General features: G+C 40.0%; 1 protein-coding gene and 1 non-coding gene across 2 annotated transcripts; both read right to left on the bottom strand.

The window, feature by feature from the left end:
* Positions 1-1,892: 1,892 nt before the first annotated feature.
* Positions 1,893-18,971, bottom strand: TOMM20 (translocase of outer mitochondrial membrane 20). Its single transcript, XM_021696078.2, has 5 exons — positions 18,668-18,971; positions 12,678-12,724; positions 10,659-10,740; positions 6,514-6,656; positions 1,893-3,146 (listed from the first exon to the last, which is right to left on the bottom strand). Exons 1-5 carry the CDS (start codon positions 18,786-18,788, stop codon positions 3,102-3,104), a joined length of 438 nt encoding a protein of 145 aa, XP_021551753.1. The 5' UTR covers positions 18,789-18,971; the 3' UTR covers positions 1,893-3,101.
* LOC123325218 lies at positions 18,115-18,249 on the bottom strand. The gene has a single exon (XR_006540317.1). It is a non-coding gene; the product is annotated as a small nucleolar RNA SNORA14 (small nucleolar RNA).

Raw genomic sequence — 18,971 nt, 5'->3', positions numbered from 1 at the left:
CAAAAGCAAACGTGCTTTCTCCTGGGGAAGCTGCACAACTGTCAACATTCTCCAACGGATATTAACCGAGAAACAGGTACCACCACTGTGAATCAAATTGAGAATTCACTTCTGCAAATATACGCCAAACGAAAATTTTCTCCAAGCCCTTTAATATTTACTTAAACAAGCTGAGGCACAAGCATTTTTTTTTTATGTTACAAGAAAGAAAATTTTGTATAACATCTGCGTGGTATACTAATTTTCTCAAAACTTTGTGTAATATTTCATTAATACTCTGGTCCATTAAGTTGGTTCGACAAGGTCAGAAAAGCAAGCAGAAAGATGGTAAAAAAAAAAAAATCACCTTATGGAGGGGTAAGAGGACTCAAACATTTGCTAACTGCATACTATACCCACTGTACTAGATTTTATGTACATAAATTCAATGTGAATGTAAATTCTAGTTATTAACAAGACAGCACGGACACTGCGCCAGGTAAGCCCGTTTTAAGTGCACTTTCACCTTAAGTACAAATTGTGAAATCAAACAGCTCCTTCCCAGGGAAGCACACCAACGTGCACTAATACCTGTTTCCATCTCCAAAGACTTTATACAAGCATGCAACATTAGCACATGGGCACATTCAGGCTGTCATCACTCTTAATTAAATCTTGGGTTGAGCACCATTTGGCCAACATCATGCCTACTTCCTGGTTCGATCACCATGTAAAACTTTTTAGATAGGTAACCCTGTTGAGCAATTATGCGCCTGGAGGAAAACCTTGTTTGGGCTTTTTTTTTTTTTTTTAAACCAAACTACCACCTTTCAGAAGTGGCACCTAATTTTAAAGCACAAAAGCTGGGGCGCCTGGGTGGCTCAGTCGTTAAGCGTCTGCCTTCGACTCAGGTCATGATCACAGGGTCCTGGGATCGGGATCGAGCCCCACATCAGGCTCCCTGCTCGGTGGGAAGCCTGCTTCTCCCTCTCCCCCTGCTTGTGTTCCCTCTCTTGTGTTTCTCTGTCAAATAAATAAATAAAATATTAAAAAATAAAGCACAAAAGCTGTCATTTAAGTAAGAAAATGACCACATTATCAGCTCCACTGGGAAGATAGCACAGCCTTTCCAACAAGCATTAGATCAAAGCTGATTACTTTTCAGAAAACCCAGTGATACGAAGCTTGGACTATACTACAATTCTCAAGGGCCTATAGCATTCATACCCTCTCCCAAAACTAAGTTGACTGCTCACTCCTCCAGCTCGTCCTTAGGTTCTCTGGGGGGTCCATTCCTTCCGTGCCAAGCTGTCTGTCCCTTGCTCTTTCCTCTCTATATTCTGAATGCCCCTGGTCTGAATACTCCCCTCAGACTAGGGAGAGTACAGGACGAAAAGACTGTTTCCTAGCTGTGTGACCAATGACCACTACACTGCTTTGGATTGGGGATCTATGAGTAAAAATGACTAACCAGCATGTTTGCACTAGCTGCCTCCCTATCCCCAGACAAGAGTAGGCAGGGTGTCATCAAAAAAAAAAAAAAGATACTGTTTAAGAGTGCAGGATCACAAACCTGGAAGGTACACGAGGAAGAGTCCTTAAATGTCTGAGTTACGTAGTCTGATGTTCTAATTTTATAGATGAGAACACTAGGGGTAAGTTCAGAGATGTAACATAACCTGCCAAAGGCTATGCAGCTATCCAGAAGCAAAAACTTAGATCTTACTCCAAACTCTTTCCTCTGTATCCCAACCACAACAAAAACCCAAGATCAAGGTTAAGGAAATTTATAAGTAAATTAAGTAAAATATGTAACCAGACAGGAAAAGTCTTCGGGATCGCTCTAGATTTTGAGACAGAATAAAGGCAATGTGTACAAGGAGAAACTGTTACTCAGTTCAACAGATGACAAGTAAGTATCAAGGATCTTTATTCTCAGACCTAATGTTCAATCTGTGACTGCAGATAACATGTCACTATTTTGAGAACATCTCCATTCTTTGCAAGTCTTCAGCCACAAGGTTACACCTTATTCGCACCATAACAAGATAAATGAATCAGACTGAAAGAGGATTAAGGAGATACACTGAAGATAAAAGCAAAAGGGAACAAACATTTTACAAGCTTATCATCCCAGTTACCCCAAAGGTTAAGTTTCAGATTCACAAGAGTAATGACAGAACCATATGATTTCAGTGAAAATCAACACAAGTTAGATCTTTAAAAAAAAAAAAAGAGGGCAGGGGATCAATTCAGAAATACTAAGTCAGGCAAGCATGCAAACTTCAGAGTATAAAAAATGCAAGGCCTGGTTGTCCAAACAAACATATCCCTCAGAAGGTGGATTTGAAGATGCTATACAGAACCAAAAGCTGAAAGGGCCACTTCTCTGAATTAGCAGACCAATTCCCTCATTTTTTAAGTGAGAAAAGGGGGCAGACAATAATTGGTGAAGCTCACATGGCTAGATTAAGGATGTACATAGATCTAATTCCTGGTGCTATCTGCAACTACATACATCTAAAATACAAGGAGATAAATATCCAGAACACATTAAGCCCACCGATTTAAAACTAAACATTTCAAGACAAATACACAGGGAGGGGGTGAATTAATACAACACAGCAGCACATCTCACATATTTAAGAGATTAAATGGAAAAAAGTAATCTCTCAAAAGATTTTAATGCTCAGTTTTGATAGTTTCCATCCAATTCTTTTATGTAGAGCAAATGTACTAGCTTAAAAAAACGTGCATTCTTCAGCTTTCTCCTATACTTTTTCTGCCTATCTTTCAAAACTAAGCACTGAGTAATTTTCAACTTAAGTAATGTGATTTTATATGTACACACTTTAATTGCACGTTTTAGGACTAAAATAAATCCATATTTTGTAACTCATTGTGTATTTATAAAATGAAAAGCTTTCTATCAAAATACACTTTTCACTGGGAAAAATAAATAAAACAGACGAATGGATCTACACAAAGTAAAAATTAACTCTGGTAGATTTCAGTGTAGGACAGTCCATAACAAGCCTATTTGCCCTTTTTCCCCCAGAGCTGCTCATCTTCCGACTTAAGATTTTAAAAATATTTTTAATTGAGATTATGTTGACATTTTCTCATTCCACATCATCTTCAGCCAAGCTCTGAGCACTTACAATTCTCTGAAAAAGAAAAAAAAAATTTAATTTTTAAAAGTCCTTTGTAGGAGGCAAGAATATCCAATGGAAAAAGACAGTCTCTTCAATAAATGGTGTTGGGAAAACCGTACAGCTACATGCAAAAGAATGAAACAGGACCACTTCCTTACACCATGCACAAAAATAAACTCAAACTGGATTAAAGACCTAAACGTGAGGGCGCCTGGGTGGCTCAGTTGGTTAAGCGACTGCCTTCGGCTCGGGTCATGATCCTGGAGTCCCGGGATCGAGTCCCGCATCGGGCTCCCTGCTCAGCAGGGAGTCTGCTTCTCCCTCTGACCCTCCTCCCTCTCATGCTCTCTGTCTCCCATTCTCTCTCTCGCAAATAAATTTAAAAAAAAAAAAAAAAAAAAAAGACCTAAACGTGAGACCTGACACCATAAAACTCCTAGAAGACATAGGCAGTAATCTTCTTGGACACTGGCCTTAACAACATTTTTCTAGGTATGTCTCCTCAGGCAAGGGAAACAAAAGCAAAAATAAACTATTGGGACTACACCAAAATAGAAAGCTTTTACATGGCAAAGCAAACCAACAAAATGAAAAAGCAACCTAATGAATTGGAGGACATCTGTAAATGATATATCTAATAAGGGATTAACATCCAAAATATAGAAAGAACTCATACAACTCAACACGAGGAAAAAAACCTAATAATCCAACTAAAAATGGGCAAAGGACCTAAATAGACATTTTCCCAACAGACACATGAGAAGATGCTCAACACCATTAATCACCAAGGAAATGCAAATCAAAGCACAATGAGATATTGCCTCACACATGTCAGAATGCCCAGAATCATAAAGACAAGAAATAACAAGTGTTGGCGAGGATGTGGCGAAAAAGGAACACTCATGCACTGTTGGTGGGAATGCAAACTGGTGCAGCCACTGTGGAAAACAGCAGGAAGGTTTCTCAAAAAATTAAAAAATAGGAATACCGTATGATCCAGTAATTCCACTGCTGGTTATTTACCCAAAGAAAATTGAAAATACAGGGCACCTGTGTGGCTCAGTCGGGTAAACGTCTGCCTTCAGCTCAGCTCATGATCCCAGTCTGTATCACTCCCTGCACGTGCTTTCCCCTCTCTCTTTGCCCCCCAGTCATGCCTGCTCACTCGCTCTCTCTCCCTCTAGTGCTCTCCCTCTCTCTCCAATAAATACAATCTTAAAAAAAAAAGAAAAGAAAAAAAATAAAAACAGTAATTCAGAAAGATGTATGCACCTCTAGGTTTACTGCAGCCAAGATATGGAAGCAACATTAGTGTCCATCAATGGATGAACGGATAAAGAAGTGGTAAACATATACAACGGACTATTATTCAGCCATAAAGAATGAGATCTTGCTATTTGCAACATGGATGGACCTAGAGGATATTATGATAAGTGTTATTTCACTAAGATAAACACCATCTGATTTCACTTATATGTGCAATCTAAAAACCAACAAATGAACAAACAAAAAAAGGAGAGAGAGACCCATACCACCAAACTGGTGGTTGCCAGAAGGAAGTGGGTGGGGGCAAAATGAGTCAAGGGGAGTGAGAGGTCCAGGCTTCCAGTTATGCAAGGATAAAAAGTTATGGGGATAAAAAGTACAGCATAAGGAATATAGTCAATGATCATGTAGTACCACTGTATGGTCAGACAGATAGTATCAACACCTGTGGTGAGCAGACCATAATGTACAGACTTGTCAAATCAGTAAGTTGTACACTTGAAACTAATATAAAATTGTGTGTCAACATACTTCAATTTAAAAAAATTTTTTAAGGGAAAAAAAATGTCCTTTGTATACAAAGAATCAGATCTTGCTAAAGTTTACCCATTCTGAGATTTCAATATTTAACACTTCTAAACACTGTTATCAAAGAAAATAATGATCACACTACTGTTAGTAGCATTTCAAAATCCAAGGAGAGATACATTATACTGTTTTACATGTTAATCAATTATGTAACTAAAACCAAAAAAATTCAAGATATCTTTTCACTCCCATATAAACTAAGAATACTGATTAACACTTTACTGGTCATTCTATGCTCCTAACATTTCCCTTTCTGGTTTGAAAATGCTCAGTCATCATACAAGAAGGAATACAGTAATTCCAAAATTAGCATTTGAAAATATTTCCAGATAACATGAGTTAACTGAGTAAAGGAGGCCATTTTTATAAAGAGGAGTTCAGGTTTCATCCTGAACTCATCCACATTTCAGAAGACCTCACACCCTCAGGTCCATCTTCCAAAGGCACTATGCTATGCTGCCTTTCCAAGAGCATATAATATTAAACAGAAGATTCTGATTTAGATAGACCAGGAACCATATTAGTCTAAGTAAGAAGGATTAAGACCAAATCTTTAGTTTTATCAACTCTTTCCCTTAAATCTTTGGGGCCTTTATTTTCTCTCCAGTCCCTTTCCAATCTGAGTAAAGATCAGTTTCAAGAATTAACCAATTACAGGGGCGCCTGGGTGGCTCAGTCGGTTAAGCTACTGCCTTCAGCTCAGGTCATGATCCTGGAGTCCTGGGATCGAGTCCCACATCGGGCTCCCTACTTGGTGGGTAGTCTGCTTCTCCCTGACCCTCCCCCCTTCTCATGCTCTCTGTCTCTCAAATAAATAAATTTTTAAAAACCTTAAAAAAAAAAAAGAAATAACCAATTTTAAATCACACCAACTGTGGAAATTAACACATGAATAAACAAACTATTACAAAAAATAGATTCATTTCGGTTCCTTGGAAAAAATTAAAAATGAACAAAATGCACTTTAATGAATTAAGTTATATATATTCTTTTATACAAATGGTGTTCTGTTCAATATAGATTGGAGATGTAGTCAAATAACTCCAAGCTCAAAGCCCACCTTGGCAGAAGCAGAAGCACTGGGGCCTTTAGACAAGTGAGGTCAGAGGGTATCCACAATCCTTTATGATCTAATTTCAGGCTATGACATCTCAGCCCCCTATGCCAGGCCACATAACTGAATGCATGGGCTCACAAGAGTCGATAGAAAGCTAGTTTCAGAAAGTAGCTGAGAGTGGCCTGAATTTTGGTATTTGAATACCAAGGCCTGAGATTTCATACTATGAGACGAACGTATCCTGATCCACACGTAGGGCACAATGACTAGATCTTATGCTCACTCACTCCAATATTCTTAGGAAAAGAAAAATTTCAAGCACCACTATCTCCAATTCTACTTTGATTCCAAGGAATGAATGGGTTTCATAATTTCATCATGTTCACTAGACTAATTTTTAAATGTCAATGTCCCTAAAACACTGAATTCTCAGATTCTACTCACTTTTTTAACATTTCAAATCCTTACCTGACTAATTGTTGGAAGCTTGGTCAGAAGCATCTGGAACACGGGTGGTGGAAGAGTTTGCTGTAACACCTGGAGCAACTGCTGTGGTTGTCCACACACAGCAATTGCATTTGTCAGATGGTCTACACCTTTCTCATATTCGCCTGAAAGATTTACATAAAAATAACATGTGACCTGAAAAGCCTTTGCCTTTGTCAAAAATTCAACTCTAAAGCCTTCACTGTATCTCCAAGCGATACTGACCAAAAACATCACACAAGTAAAAACTTGGAAATAATCTACAGTACATTCATAGAACTGAATATTTTAAGAGCATTAACAAAAACGAATCAGATCACAGGTACTGATATGAAAGTGTCTTCAAAACACATACAAAAAGGGAGAAATTAAAGTGCAGAAATGTCCAAGTATATTACTATTTATAAACTTAGAATATTTCTGAAAAATTATGTAAGAAATTGCTAATTATGGGGTGCTTGGGTGGCTTAGTCGATTAAGTGTCTGCCTTCGGCTCATGATCTCACGGTCCTAAATCAAGTCTCACATAGGGCTCTCTGCTCATCGGGGAGCCTGCTTCTCCCTCTGCCTGCCACTCCCCCTGCTTCTGCTCGCGTACACTCTCATTCTGTGTCAAATATATAAAATCTTAAAAAAAGACTGCTAACTATGGAACACTACTTTTCTGAAAAGAACTGGAAGACTGGGGACTGAGGTGGAAAGGAGGCCCAAATTCACTTTAGATTAATCCCTTATACTATTTTGAATGTTATCACATGCAAATTCAAAAAAGGAAAAAAAAAAAATCTTTTTAAGACAGTGATGCTAGTAGGAAAAAGTCATACTAACAAGTGGCAAGAAGCAGGTAACAAAATAGCAATTATCTCTGAGTGGTAGGATTTTCTTTTAATTTATCCTACAATGGACACCAAGTCTTCCAACCCTGAATAAGAACGTGACCATATAAGGGACTGAAGAATGGTATATGAAGAAGAGGCATTGCTTGCTGTAACATTTCACTTGAGAAAATCTAAGGACTGAGGTATTCAAACTGAAGAAAGCAGAACTCTACAAAGCATTAAAAATGGAATATACAAAAGACTTAGTTCTTTCTGCATGAAAGACCTCCAATGGGGGGACACGATGGCTCCAATGACTTGGAAATTAAGATGCCACTTGGCCACTGAATCCTCATACCACTGAATTTACAGGCAATATAAGGGATTACAACACTGTTGCCTGGGGATATTAATTCTGATAATTAAATGGAAACAGAGCTGCTTCCGGATTGTTATGTGTAGAACACAGGATCCCAAGACACCACCTAACATTTCTAAATACACTGGCAACAGTTAATGAACCACCACAGCAACTCAATGCAGTTTCCTCTCTGCACTTGCAGACCTGGGCCCGTTCACATCATCCTGAGATGAGATCTGGCTCAGTTAAAAGAATTATGCTTATGGGGCGCCTGGGTGGCTCAGTTGTTAAGCATCTGCCTTCGTCTCAGGTCACGATCAGAGTCCTGGGATCGAGCCCTGCATCGGGCTTTCTGCTCAGCAGGAAGCCTGCTTCTCCTTCTCCCACTCCCCCTGCTTGTGGTTCCTGCTCTCGCTGTGTCTCTCTCTGTCAGATAAATAAATAAAAGAATCTTAAAAAAAAAAAAAAAAAAAAAAATTATGCTTATGGAAGACCCCCAGATGGAGGAGACCGCCAACCAATGAAGTTCACTGCCTACATCACTCATGCTTTCACATGACTTACTCTGATGTTGACTTTTTCCCTAAATCTAACCACCTCAGGTTCGGTTGGTAGTTTCCACAAGAAAGGCAGCTTGACAGAGTTAAGTAACCCTCTGGACAGTGCTGAGCTAAAGTGTGGAACGTGAGCTTGGGAAAATGAGTAACTCTTGCCTATCCTTCCCTGGCCTTCCTCCCAGCCACCATGAGTTATTGTCCTTCTCAATCTGGAGCTGACAGCTAAGTCAACAGATGGCCACAATGCACAGATCTCCAAGACAATCCAAACAGAAGTTATTATGAGTGTACTTTTTTCTAATATGTTCGACTGTGAGTAAAATAATTTAAAATAGTGATTCTTGGGGTGCCTGGGTGGCTCAGTCAGTTAGGCATCTGCCTTCGGCTCAGGTCACGATCCTGGGGTCCTGGGATCAAGCCCCACATCGGGCTCCCTGCTCAGCAAGAAGTCTGCTTCTCCCTCTCCCTATGCCCTGCTCGCTCTCCCTCTCTCCCAAATAAGTAAAATCTTAAAATAAATTAATTAATTAAAAGTGTTTCTATTTTGAAAGAATATTTTGATAGTATCAAATAGACCTCTTTATTTATGAGCATAAACAAAATATTTTGAGAATGTTTGCATGAAATGAAATACTACAACCTATATCTTCGACACATATTCCTATATATGCAGCTTTCTTTTCAAATATTAAAGTAACAGAGTCTCTCAAACCTCAAACGAGGTCTATGAAGATTTAAGTGCTTTACTATTACCCCATGATTAAACCTCAGGTTTCTGGGGCGCCTGGGTGGCTCAGTCGTTAAGCGTCTGCCTTCGGCTCAGGTCATGATCCCAGAGTCCTGGGATCGAGCCCCACATCGGGCTCCCTGCGTGGCTGGAAGCCTGCTTCTCCCTCTCCCACTCCCCCTGCTTGTGTTCCCTCTCTCGCTGTCTCTCTCTGTCAAATAAAATCTTAAAAAAAAAAATCATTATAAACCTCAGGTTTCTTATTGTTATGGGGTAAAAAGGCCAAAATTGTTTTCTAGTAAGGCATTTCCATTTTTATTTATAAATATTATCAGCCTACTATGCCATCCAAATAAGATAACTGTTTCCTAAAGTAAAAAGCAAAGCAAGAAATTACTGGGAAGGGGGAGACAAGACAAAAAGTAACATGTCACCACCACCTCAAACCTTTAATCCTTTCCATAAAAACAAATAAAAAACCACAAATGACCTACATCATGTATTTCAATACTATCTAAATCTATGATAAAGCAATGATCATAAGAAAATTTGACACCTAGTATCGTTTTTATTAATGATAGCAAATACTTCAAAGTTACTTTTGAAATAAAAGCTAATTTGGGTGGTGCAGTCAGTTAAGCATCAGACTCAACTTCAGCTCTGGTCATGGTCTCAGGGTCCTGGAATGGAGCCTGACGGCTCTGCACTGGGGCGTGGAGACTGCTTTAAGACTTTTTCTCTCCCTCTCCTTCTGCCCCTTCTCCTACCCCCAGAGTCCCCTGCGCACACACACTGTCTCAATAAATAAATCTTTTAAAAATAAGTAAAAGCTGGGGCGGCCTGGGTGGTTCAGTCCACTGAACGTTTGCCTATGGCATAGGTCATGATCCCAGGGTCCTGGGATTAAGCCCCGCATCAGACTCCTTGCTCAGCGGGGAGCCTGCTTCTCCCTCTCCCTCTGCCCTGATCGCTCCCCCTGCTTGTGTGTTCTATCTCTCTGTCAAATAAATAAAAATCTTTAAAAATAAATAAAAGCTCATTTGTCACTAAAAATTTATAAATACATTTAAGACTGAATTACTGAATTATAGTTCTCAAATATGTCAGTTTCATCATTTTAACTTCACTAATAGTAATGTTTTAAAAAAAAGAACCTTAATCCTTAATTGAATATGTAAAGCACAAAGCCTAAGCTCTAGATCAGATTCAGATCACTGGCTGGTCCTGAAATCAAGCACCATGAACTCACTGTGTGACCCTGACACGTAAATTAACCTTCTCTGGGACTTGTATTAGCCATTCCTTCCTATAAACATTAGAAAAGACCTGAAGATTAGATGAAGTAGTAGTATATGCCTAGATCACACTCCTTCAGTTACTATTTACATATTGCAGAGAGAGACCGAGGCAAGGCTCCACCTCAGGACCCCGAAGTCATGACGTGAGCCAAAATCAAGAGTCAGACGCTTAACCGACTGAGCCACCCAGGTGCCCCTAGAGCCACTCTTAAATGAAATAATTTTCTCATTAGTAAATGACTTGTCTTGAAATATTTGGAGTAACTTTTTTAAAAGCTGCTACACTACACCAAAAAAAGCCCCTTATCACCATAAATTTATAGTTACTGTGAAGAATTCTAATTTCCTCATCTTTTAATGACTTACCTTGGGCTAGCAACTCTTCACCAAGCTGTATTTCTTCAAGGAAGAACTTCTGAACAGCTTCAGCATCTTTAAGGTCAGGTAACTGTTTGGAAACACAGTAGTTAATAACTGATACCAAAATTATGCTGGGGACATAACCAATACACAGAAGATCATGCCACTAAAAACAAAACAACAAAAAACTAACTCATTATAAAAAATGATAAAAAGAAATCTACTCTTCAATACTTACAAGCATTAGTTTAGTATCTACATTTAAATGAATATAAGAAAAAAATACTTATTGATCAAACTGATACTAGAACAGTTCTCAGAAGGCTGTACATCAAACCTAAAGTAAAAAATGAATACAATTCTCTATCATAAAATAGGCACTTTACTATTTATACTATTTTGATTACCATTTTTATATTTTTATGTAACTGTAATCAACTTTCTTCTGACCCAGTATTATTTTGTATAGATTTTACTGCATCTAAAAGTAAAAGAATATTCCATTGAGAAATAGGATTGCTTAATCATGATCTATTTGTTGCACATGAACTACTTCTAAATTTTTTTGCTATTACAAAGCAGCTTTATTTAAGTAGGTTTGCATTTCTTGTTTTTGTTTCATAGTTTGTTACATATTACCAGATTATGGTAACATATAATGCCATCGGCTATATGACTTATTAAAAAACATAAACCTACTATTAAAAAATCCTATTCTTTTAAAAAACCTAGACTTCTATTAATGGAAGTTTTTGGTTCCTGATTAATATTATATACACTCTCATTACCAACACAGATGCAAAAATTTAAATTTCTGAAAGTAGAGGCACCTGTCATCAACTATCCCAGCACAGGCAAGAATTTGATTATTCTTGAATCTAAAAATACACACTGATGCATGTCTGTATCTACCTTCCCAGGTCCTTAGAAAGAAAAGGCTACTGAAACACTACGAACATGTATTTCAGAAAGGTACTGTAGACATAAGAGAACAAAGTGGTTGACTCTTAGTTTCACTATTACTGTGTCCAGTCACTTAGCTGTGTTAATTAATTACCTGATTGTTTCAAAATAACAAAATGTAACATTTTCTGATTTAATTTTTCTTTGCCTCAACTTACTTTAAAAAGAACCAATACTGGGTCACCTGGGTCGCTCAGATGGTTAAGCGTCCGCCTTCGGCTCGGGTCATGATCCCAGGGTCCTGGGATCGAGCCCCACATCGGGCTCCTGGCTCAGCGGGGAGGAGCCTGCTTCTCCCTCTCCCTCTGCCTCTCTCCCTGCTCATGCTCTCTCTCTCTGTATCTCTGTCTCAAATGAATAAAAAAAAAAAAAAGAACCAGGACTGATCCTGTAGTCCAAGTCCTGGGAATCCAGACAGTGGAACTAATTTTAATAAAAAAGAAAAGCTATATGTGCAATGATTAACATTTACTTACTTTACTTACACATGTCACAGAACATTTTTTTTATCAAGCAGAAAAACCTATGTAGTCATTAAAAATAATCATGAACATAGGATCTATGAAAAGAAAAAAGATTTTTATCTACATGTACATATAACATCAAGGTAAAAAATTTGCCATGTGGTAGGATTCTGGATCAGTGGTATGAATAATCCTATATAACTTTTGAAACAAATAGCATGTGGTTCTTTTAAAAGAAACTGAAGGAAGGAAAATTAAATTAATGTTTTATTGTATTATTTTGAAGCAGCTGAGTGAGAAAACTTGAACCGTTTGGTAGAATTGTCTTCTGGAGACTATCAGCTTATTTCCCCTTAAATATTGCTCATGTAATAAGTTGTCTGCTATTTGGGCCAAGAAGGGGGGAAATAATGATGGACCAGACAATCTGCAGTTGAACTGAATTAACTATTCCAAAAAAAAAAAAAAAAATTGTATTTTAAAATAGAAAATCAATGCCTGGTATCAACTAGCTTTCTCAAAACACACTTGAAGTAGATTTTAAAATCGTTATTTCTATAACATATATAAATACAATATAAACAAAAAAACAGATTACCTTGCAAAGTCCAGCTCTCTCCTTGGCAAGCTTTTGTTTCTTTCTTCCTGCAAGAAATGGAGTATTTTCATTTTACCATTATTAAAATGGGCATCAAAAGAAGTCAAACTGCTGTGGCAGTCATTCATTCTATTTGTAAAACATCCCAGAGTAGGGCTCTCCTATTCTCGTCTCCTTGTGATTTGTCAGGGTCTGAGTTCCGGTCAATGAGCCATGGACAATATGACATTTCTGGGCAAGAGCTTTTTCCTTCCCTCTGGAGCACCAAGATCAGCAATTTTGAAGATGGAGACAATTCTAACAGGTGATTAATTGCCATAAGCACAGCAAGCCCCGCCCCCCCCCCCAGCTACACAGGACATGAAACACAAGCAAGAATTAAACCACAGCTGTTAGAAAGTTTTATTACTGAAATATAACAGGTTCAATCTTTACTGAAAGTTGAAAGCTATCTGACATTCCTAAATGAGAAAAAAGAGGGTAGGAAGACAGTATTCAGAAATGCACCGCAGGGGCACCTGGGTGGCTCAGTCGTTAAGTGTCTGCCTTCCGCTCAGGTCATGATCCCAGCGTCCTGGGATAGAGCCCCGCGTCCGGCTCCCTGCTCTATGGGAAGCCTGCTTCTCCCTCTCCCACTCCCCCCTTCTTGTGTTCCCTCTCTCGCTGTGTTGTGTGTCTCTGTCAAATAAATAAAGTCTTTAAAATTTTTTTTTTTAATTTTTTTAAAAATGCACTGCAAAATTCTTAACTACTGCTGGCTGGTTAAGAAAAAAACCCTCTGCCTACACTCTGTAAACTGTTTAGTTTTTTGTCTTGTTTTTGATTCGAAAAAGCAACACTACATATCTCAAAAGTAAGTGACGTTTAAAATCTTAAAACCCTTAAGCCAAATCAATAAAGGACACTAACAATATTTTAAATTGCTATAGGGGCTCCTGGGTGGCTCAGTTAAGCTTCTGACTCTTGGTTTTGGCTCAGGGCATAATCTCAGGGTCATGGGATGGCCTGCGTTGGGCTCTGCACTCAGTGCAGTCTGTTTGTCCCTTTCCCTCCACCTCTGGCTCCTCCCCCCTCCCACAGGCTGAGCTGTTCTCTTTCTCAAATAAATAAAATCTTTAAAAACTTTTCAAAAAGTAAAAAATAAATTGCTATTTAATGATATACTCCATTTGAAAGGGTGTTAGCACAGGGGAAGCTCAAGCTTGTTTTATATCCCAGCTCTTCTTAGTGTCAGTGGGACCTTGGGCAAGTTAGAGTAACCTGTACCTCACTTTCCTCTTATGTAAAACTGGCCTAAGAATGATACATGCTTCACAGAGCTGTTGTGAAGATTAAATGAGTTAATGCATGTAAAGTATTTTTTAACAGTGTCTGATTTATAATGTACCGTATGAGGAGTTGGTAATGAACTACTTCAGCAAGTATCTGGTATTAAGATAGTTCACTACCAGCAACTCGGCTAAGGAGTTGTGCTATGCTAAGTATCTAAAGTTTCCCAAGTCACTAAAACGTACCAGTAACACGGAGACTGTGGCATAGCTAAAAACGTTAAGGCTCTAATACTTATTACCTGGGTGATCTCTGACAAATAAATCTCTTAAGCTCTCTAAAGATAAGGCACGTTTAACCACCACTGTGAGAAACAAAAGCTTCATAAAACAAGCAAATGTCCTCTGAAAACCTTAAAGTGTTCTACAAATTCAAGTCTCAATCAATGCATGACTAGAGACAGTGACCTGTTTGCCTAACTGCAGTGAGATGGGTTAATTTACTGTGGTCCAGGAAACTTATCTACCCTAACAAACTGGGTTTAACCACACCCATACCTCTTGCCAACTCCAACCCCCAAAACACCTAAAGTGCTACAACTCTAAGGCTTAAATACAATTCTAGCAGTTTCAACCACAAAAAGTACATTAAATAAGCTGATCTTATACATAGACTTGAAGACTGCCTATTTTTCTAACAAACTACCTTTCCTCAGGTGTTCACCTTCGGGCAACTAACTGTAGGGAAACAGAACCGTAACATTCTACCCTCAATTTGTTTAAGGTTTTCATTTGGCCGTTCTTAGGCAGAAAATAATGAATGCTACCATACTAGGTTAACTAATTACTGAATTTCACTAGTGCCAGAAGAAGACTACTAAGACTGTGGACATGGACGACTTCACAGAAGCAGCAGACATGAAGATAAAGGAACACTGAGATGTTAAGATTAAGCACCCAGTGGGGCGCCTGGGTGGCTCAGTCGCTAAGCATCTGCCTTCGGCTCAGGTCATGGTCCCAGGGTCCTGGGATCGAGCCCCGCATCGGGCTCCCTGCTTTGCGGGAAGCCTGCTTCTCCCTCCCACTCCCCCTCTGTTTGTATTCCCTCTCTTGCTGTCTCTGTCAAACAAATAAATAAAATCTTAAAAAAAAAAAAAAAGATTAAGCACCCAGTAAGTTTTAGATGCTACGGGGTCAGACACTATTCTAAAGGTTATTAATTTGCTTACTTGATCATCACAGTAACACTAAAACAAGTACTATCATGATCTCCATTTTACAGACGAGAACATTTACCAAGGTCACAACTAATAAGTGGTAGAGGGGCAATTCAAAGCCAAGCAGCTGAGTTTCAGAACATGTGCCCTCAAACATAATTCTGTATTGCCACCGCACTCTGTAGAGAAGCTGTAAGAATGTGGACAATACTGACTCTGTCTTTGGCCTTCCATCTTGTTCCTGCGCACTGGATGACCTCTCTTGGGGCTGTATGTTCCAGGTCCCTTGGAGATTCCTGTACGTATCTTAGAGAGGCCCAAGGCCACGACTGGGGGAGGCTTTCTTTGGCCTCCCATGAATCTGTGAGAGATAACAGTCTCTCTCCTTCCTGATGCACAGGTAGTGCCACAATAGGTAATAAAAGGTTAGCTGTCATTTAGGTGCTTGCGTGCAAATCCTTTGATCCTGCAACAATGCTCTTCTGCTAGTGCCCTCACTCTAGAAATGTGGACCAAGGTCTGGACTTTGTGGAGAGTAACTGTGCAGCTGGATCGTCATCTGCCCACTCCCCCGTCAGTAAGTTACGCTATATAAAATTGTAAACTGTATGGAGTCACCTGCTTCATTTTCCAGTCTCAAAGTGCCTTCTCAGTTTGGGAAATACTTCACTATCCCTCTGCTACCTTCTAACAGAAGTGAAGACATTCCCATAAAAATAAAAGGCACCTCAGAAATGAACATGGCAAGTTTGTGGAATAAACAGAGAAATACAGTTTGCTAAACCAGATCTATGGAAAATGACAATAATGATGAAACCCAATAGAGAGAAACTTAGTTTCATTATCCAATCTTAGAGTTTTTTTTTTTAATGTGGTGGGTGGAGAGTGATCGTTTTTGAGTGTTTGATACAATTACCAAATTTTAAGATTAGTTGCTTTAAATTTCTAGCATAAGATTAAAATTCTAGCTTTAGGGCGCCTGGGTGGCTCAGTTGGTTGAGCGACTGCCTTTGGCTCAGGTCATGATCCTGGAGTCCCTGGATGGAGTCCCGCATCGGGCTCCCTGCTCGGCAGGGAGCCTGCTTCTCCCTCTGACCCTCTCCCTTCTCATGTGCTCTCTCTCTCTCTCATTCTCTCTCTCTCAAATAAATAAATAAAATCTTAAAAAAAAAAAATTCTAGCTTTAGTTTCATAAGACAATTTACTTGTTACCTTATCAGTTATTATACTATCTCTGTAATAAAATAAAAGATGGTAACAGACTGAAAAATCATGGAGTTAAACATTCAGTGAGCAAAATTAAACCTTGACTCATCAGTATTTACTAGAAATCAGTCCCAAGTGCTACTGTGTAAACCTAACAAGTTAAAACAGACTTTGTCTACTTTCAAAAATACACATAAAACATGAACTTACAGATTGCAGAATTACTCTGAATACAAGTTTTACTTCCTAAAGAAAAGGTCAAATAATAATTATATTCATAAATAATCTATAGCAGCCATCAATTACCATGTGTCAGGGACTTTATACTAAACTCCCTATGTATTACAACATTTTACAAAAGAGGGAAACGAGGGGTGCCTAGGTGGCTCAATTGTTAAGCGTCTGCCTTTGGCTCAGGTCATGATCCCAGAGTCCTGGAATCGAGCCCCGCATCGGGCTCTCTGCTCCGCGGGAAGCCTGCTTCTCCCTCTCCCACTCCCCCTGCTTGTGCTTCCTCTCTCGCTGTCTCTCTGTCAAAAATAAATATATAAAATCTTTAAAAAAAAAAAAAGAGGAAAACTAAAGCTTTAAGTCGCTCATCCAGGGTTACTCAGTTCATCATTCAAGCCTGTCAACTGAGATCATGAGGCCACTGCAAACGTTAGAAAAAAATTCATGGACTGAAGATGACGGAAAAGGGATTTTGAAAATAATCTCTCAATTTGCTTAAAATGACAGCTTCTATGATTTCTTCAACCAAAAATGAGTTTTCTCAAGATTTCTAATAGACTGCAGTGTTTCCAAAGGAAGAAAGGATTAATCCACTCTTTACTGCGCTCTGTAGCTATGCCACCACCACCACCCCTCCAGCTATTATTGAAACTACCAAAAATGATCTGAATTTCTAGCTATGCTTACAGCCAGCATTTATGGAGGGGCTAGCTCTCTGTCAGGAATGGTGGTGGGCACTTCAAACAGCTCAGTCTTCACAAAAACAACCAGAGGCAGGCGACAATACCTGATTTTACGAGCTATGAAAATTAAGATTCAGGAAGTCTAAAATTATGCAGCTAATCTGTGACTCACCTGGGCCTGGAAAACTGAGTGTCTGAATCCAAAATAGCATTCTTTCCATTAGTCTATCTAACTGTAAATAAAATAAATTCTCTGTATACCTTCCTTCCTAAAACATAAGATAACTAGAATTAGATGTGATATTCTAGATCGTGTAAGGTCATCTTATACCTATACCCCCAAGAGGCTAGGTCACTAGCCACCTGGGGCTCCTGAACACTTAAAATTATTTACTACTGCTTCATTAAATACTAAGCATTCATTAAGATAATCACGCCTTCCTAACGTCCCGGCTTTAATAACTTAGGTATCAATTTTAACGCTATTTTTTAAAGATTTCTTTATTCTAAAGAAATTGCACAAGTGGGGAGAGGGGCAAACGGGGGGGGGGAAGCAGACTCCCCGCTGAGCAGGGAGCCCCATGCGGGGCTCAAACTCACGACCCTGACATCATGACCTGAGCTGAAACCAAGTCGGATGCTCAACCAAACAAGCCACCCAGGTGCCCCTCAATTTTAATTTTAGACATTATTTTGACTGAGCAACCTAGATAGGTACAAAATTACTTATCTCAACAAATTCACTCTTCCACTGCTGCGAATAAGGCCTCCGAAATTCAAAAACCACAATGGTTTTGGTGACATGATTTCCCTCATGTGAACCTCTCTTAAAAGATGTCGCAGGTATGAAATAAGACTGAGCCACAGGAGAAGCGCAGCCCTTTGGACTCCCCTGCAATTTCTATAGCATTCACTCATATCTTGGAAGCATTTTCAGCGAAGCTACCAAGAGGGTTTAAGAATGCAGCAACGATACCGTTGATTTACGCATCTGGTTTCAAGCACAAATTCGTAAAAGACAAAACACACGACTTCGAGTTAAGAAGAAAGGTTTAAAAAGGTGAAAGGCAAAAAGAGCCCCCCCCCCAACCCCCCACACACCGAAATTACAATACAAACGGGAGTGCGTTCAGACGACAAGCGGTTGGGGAAGACAAAATGGGAAAAATCGTCCCTCCAAAATGGAGGGAATCCTGCAGGGCACCAGAGCCGGGAGCGACACCGGGAGCGCGCAGCCGGCGCCGCCGCCTTTTTCTGCCGGGCACCCCCAACTCCCCCCACGGCCCCGCGAGTGGGCAGCGGGGAGCAGGCACGCGGAGGCGGCCGCGGCGGCGAAGGACAGGCGGACGGACGCTGCGGGCCCGGGGCCGAGGTGACCCACTCACGTTCTCGAAGCCTGTTCTTGAAGTTGGGGTCACTCCGTCTCTTGCGGTCGAAGTAAATGCAGTACCCGATGAAAAGAGCCCCGCAGACACCGGCGGCGATGGCGCTGTTCCGGCCCACCATCTTCCCTCGATCGAGGAGCAGCAGCGAGCGCGGCGGCGTCGGGGCCGGCGAAGAAGCAGTTGGCCGTGAACCCTCAGCGCGGACCACGCCACTGCGCCCTGACGCTCGCCGCGAGGGACGCGAAAAGGCCGAGCGCACGCACTTCCGGCCCCAGCAGCGCGAGGTCCTCCGGCACGTCCGCGG

The sequence above is a fragment of the Neomonachus schauinslandi genome, chromosome 6 (genome assembly GCF_002201575.2).
Source record: "Neomonachus schauinslandi chromosome 6, ASM220157v2, whole genome shotgun sequence".
Classification (NCBI taxonomy): Eukaryota; Metazoa; Chordata; class Mammalia; order Carnivora; family Phocidae; genus Neomonachus; species Neomonachus schauinslandi.
Note: the sequence above shows the minus strand (reverse complement) of the source record. Positions and strands in the feature narration are given on the sequence as shown.

What these genes read in the sequence shown, in the direction of transcription:
- TOMM20 (XM_021696078.2), bottom strand. Translation starts at nt 18,788, where the DNA reads ATGGTGGGCCGGAACAGCGCCATCGCCGCCGGTGTCTGCGGGGCTCTT. An exon ending in CAAGAACAGGCTTCGAGAAC is followed by an intron (nt 12,725 to 18,667) that starts GTGAGTGGGTCA and finishes CATTTCTTGCAG; the next exon opens with GAAGAAAGAAACAAAAGCTT. An exon ending in AGCTTCCAACAATTAGTCAG is followed by an intron (nt 3,147 to 6,513) that starts GTAAGGATTTGA and finishes TTTCTTTTTCAG; the next exon opens with AGAATTGTAAGTGCTCAGAG.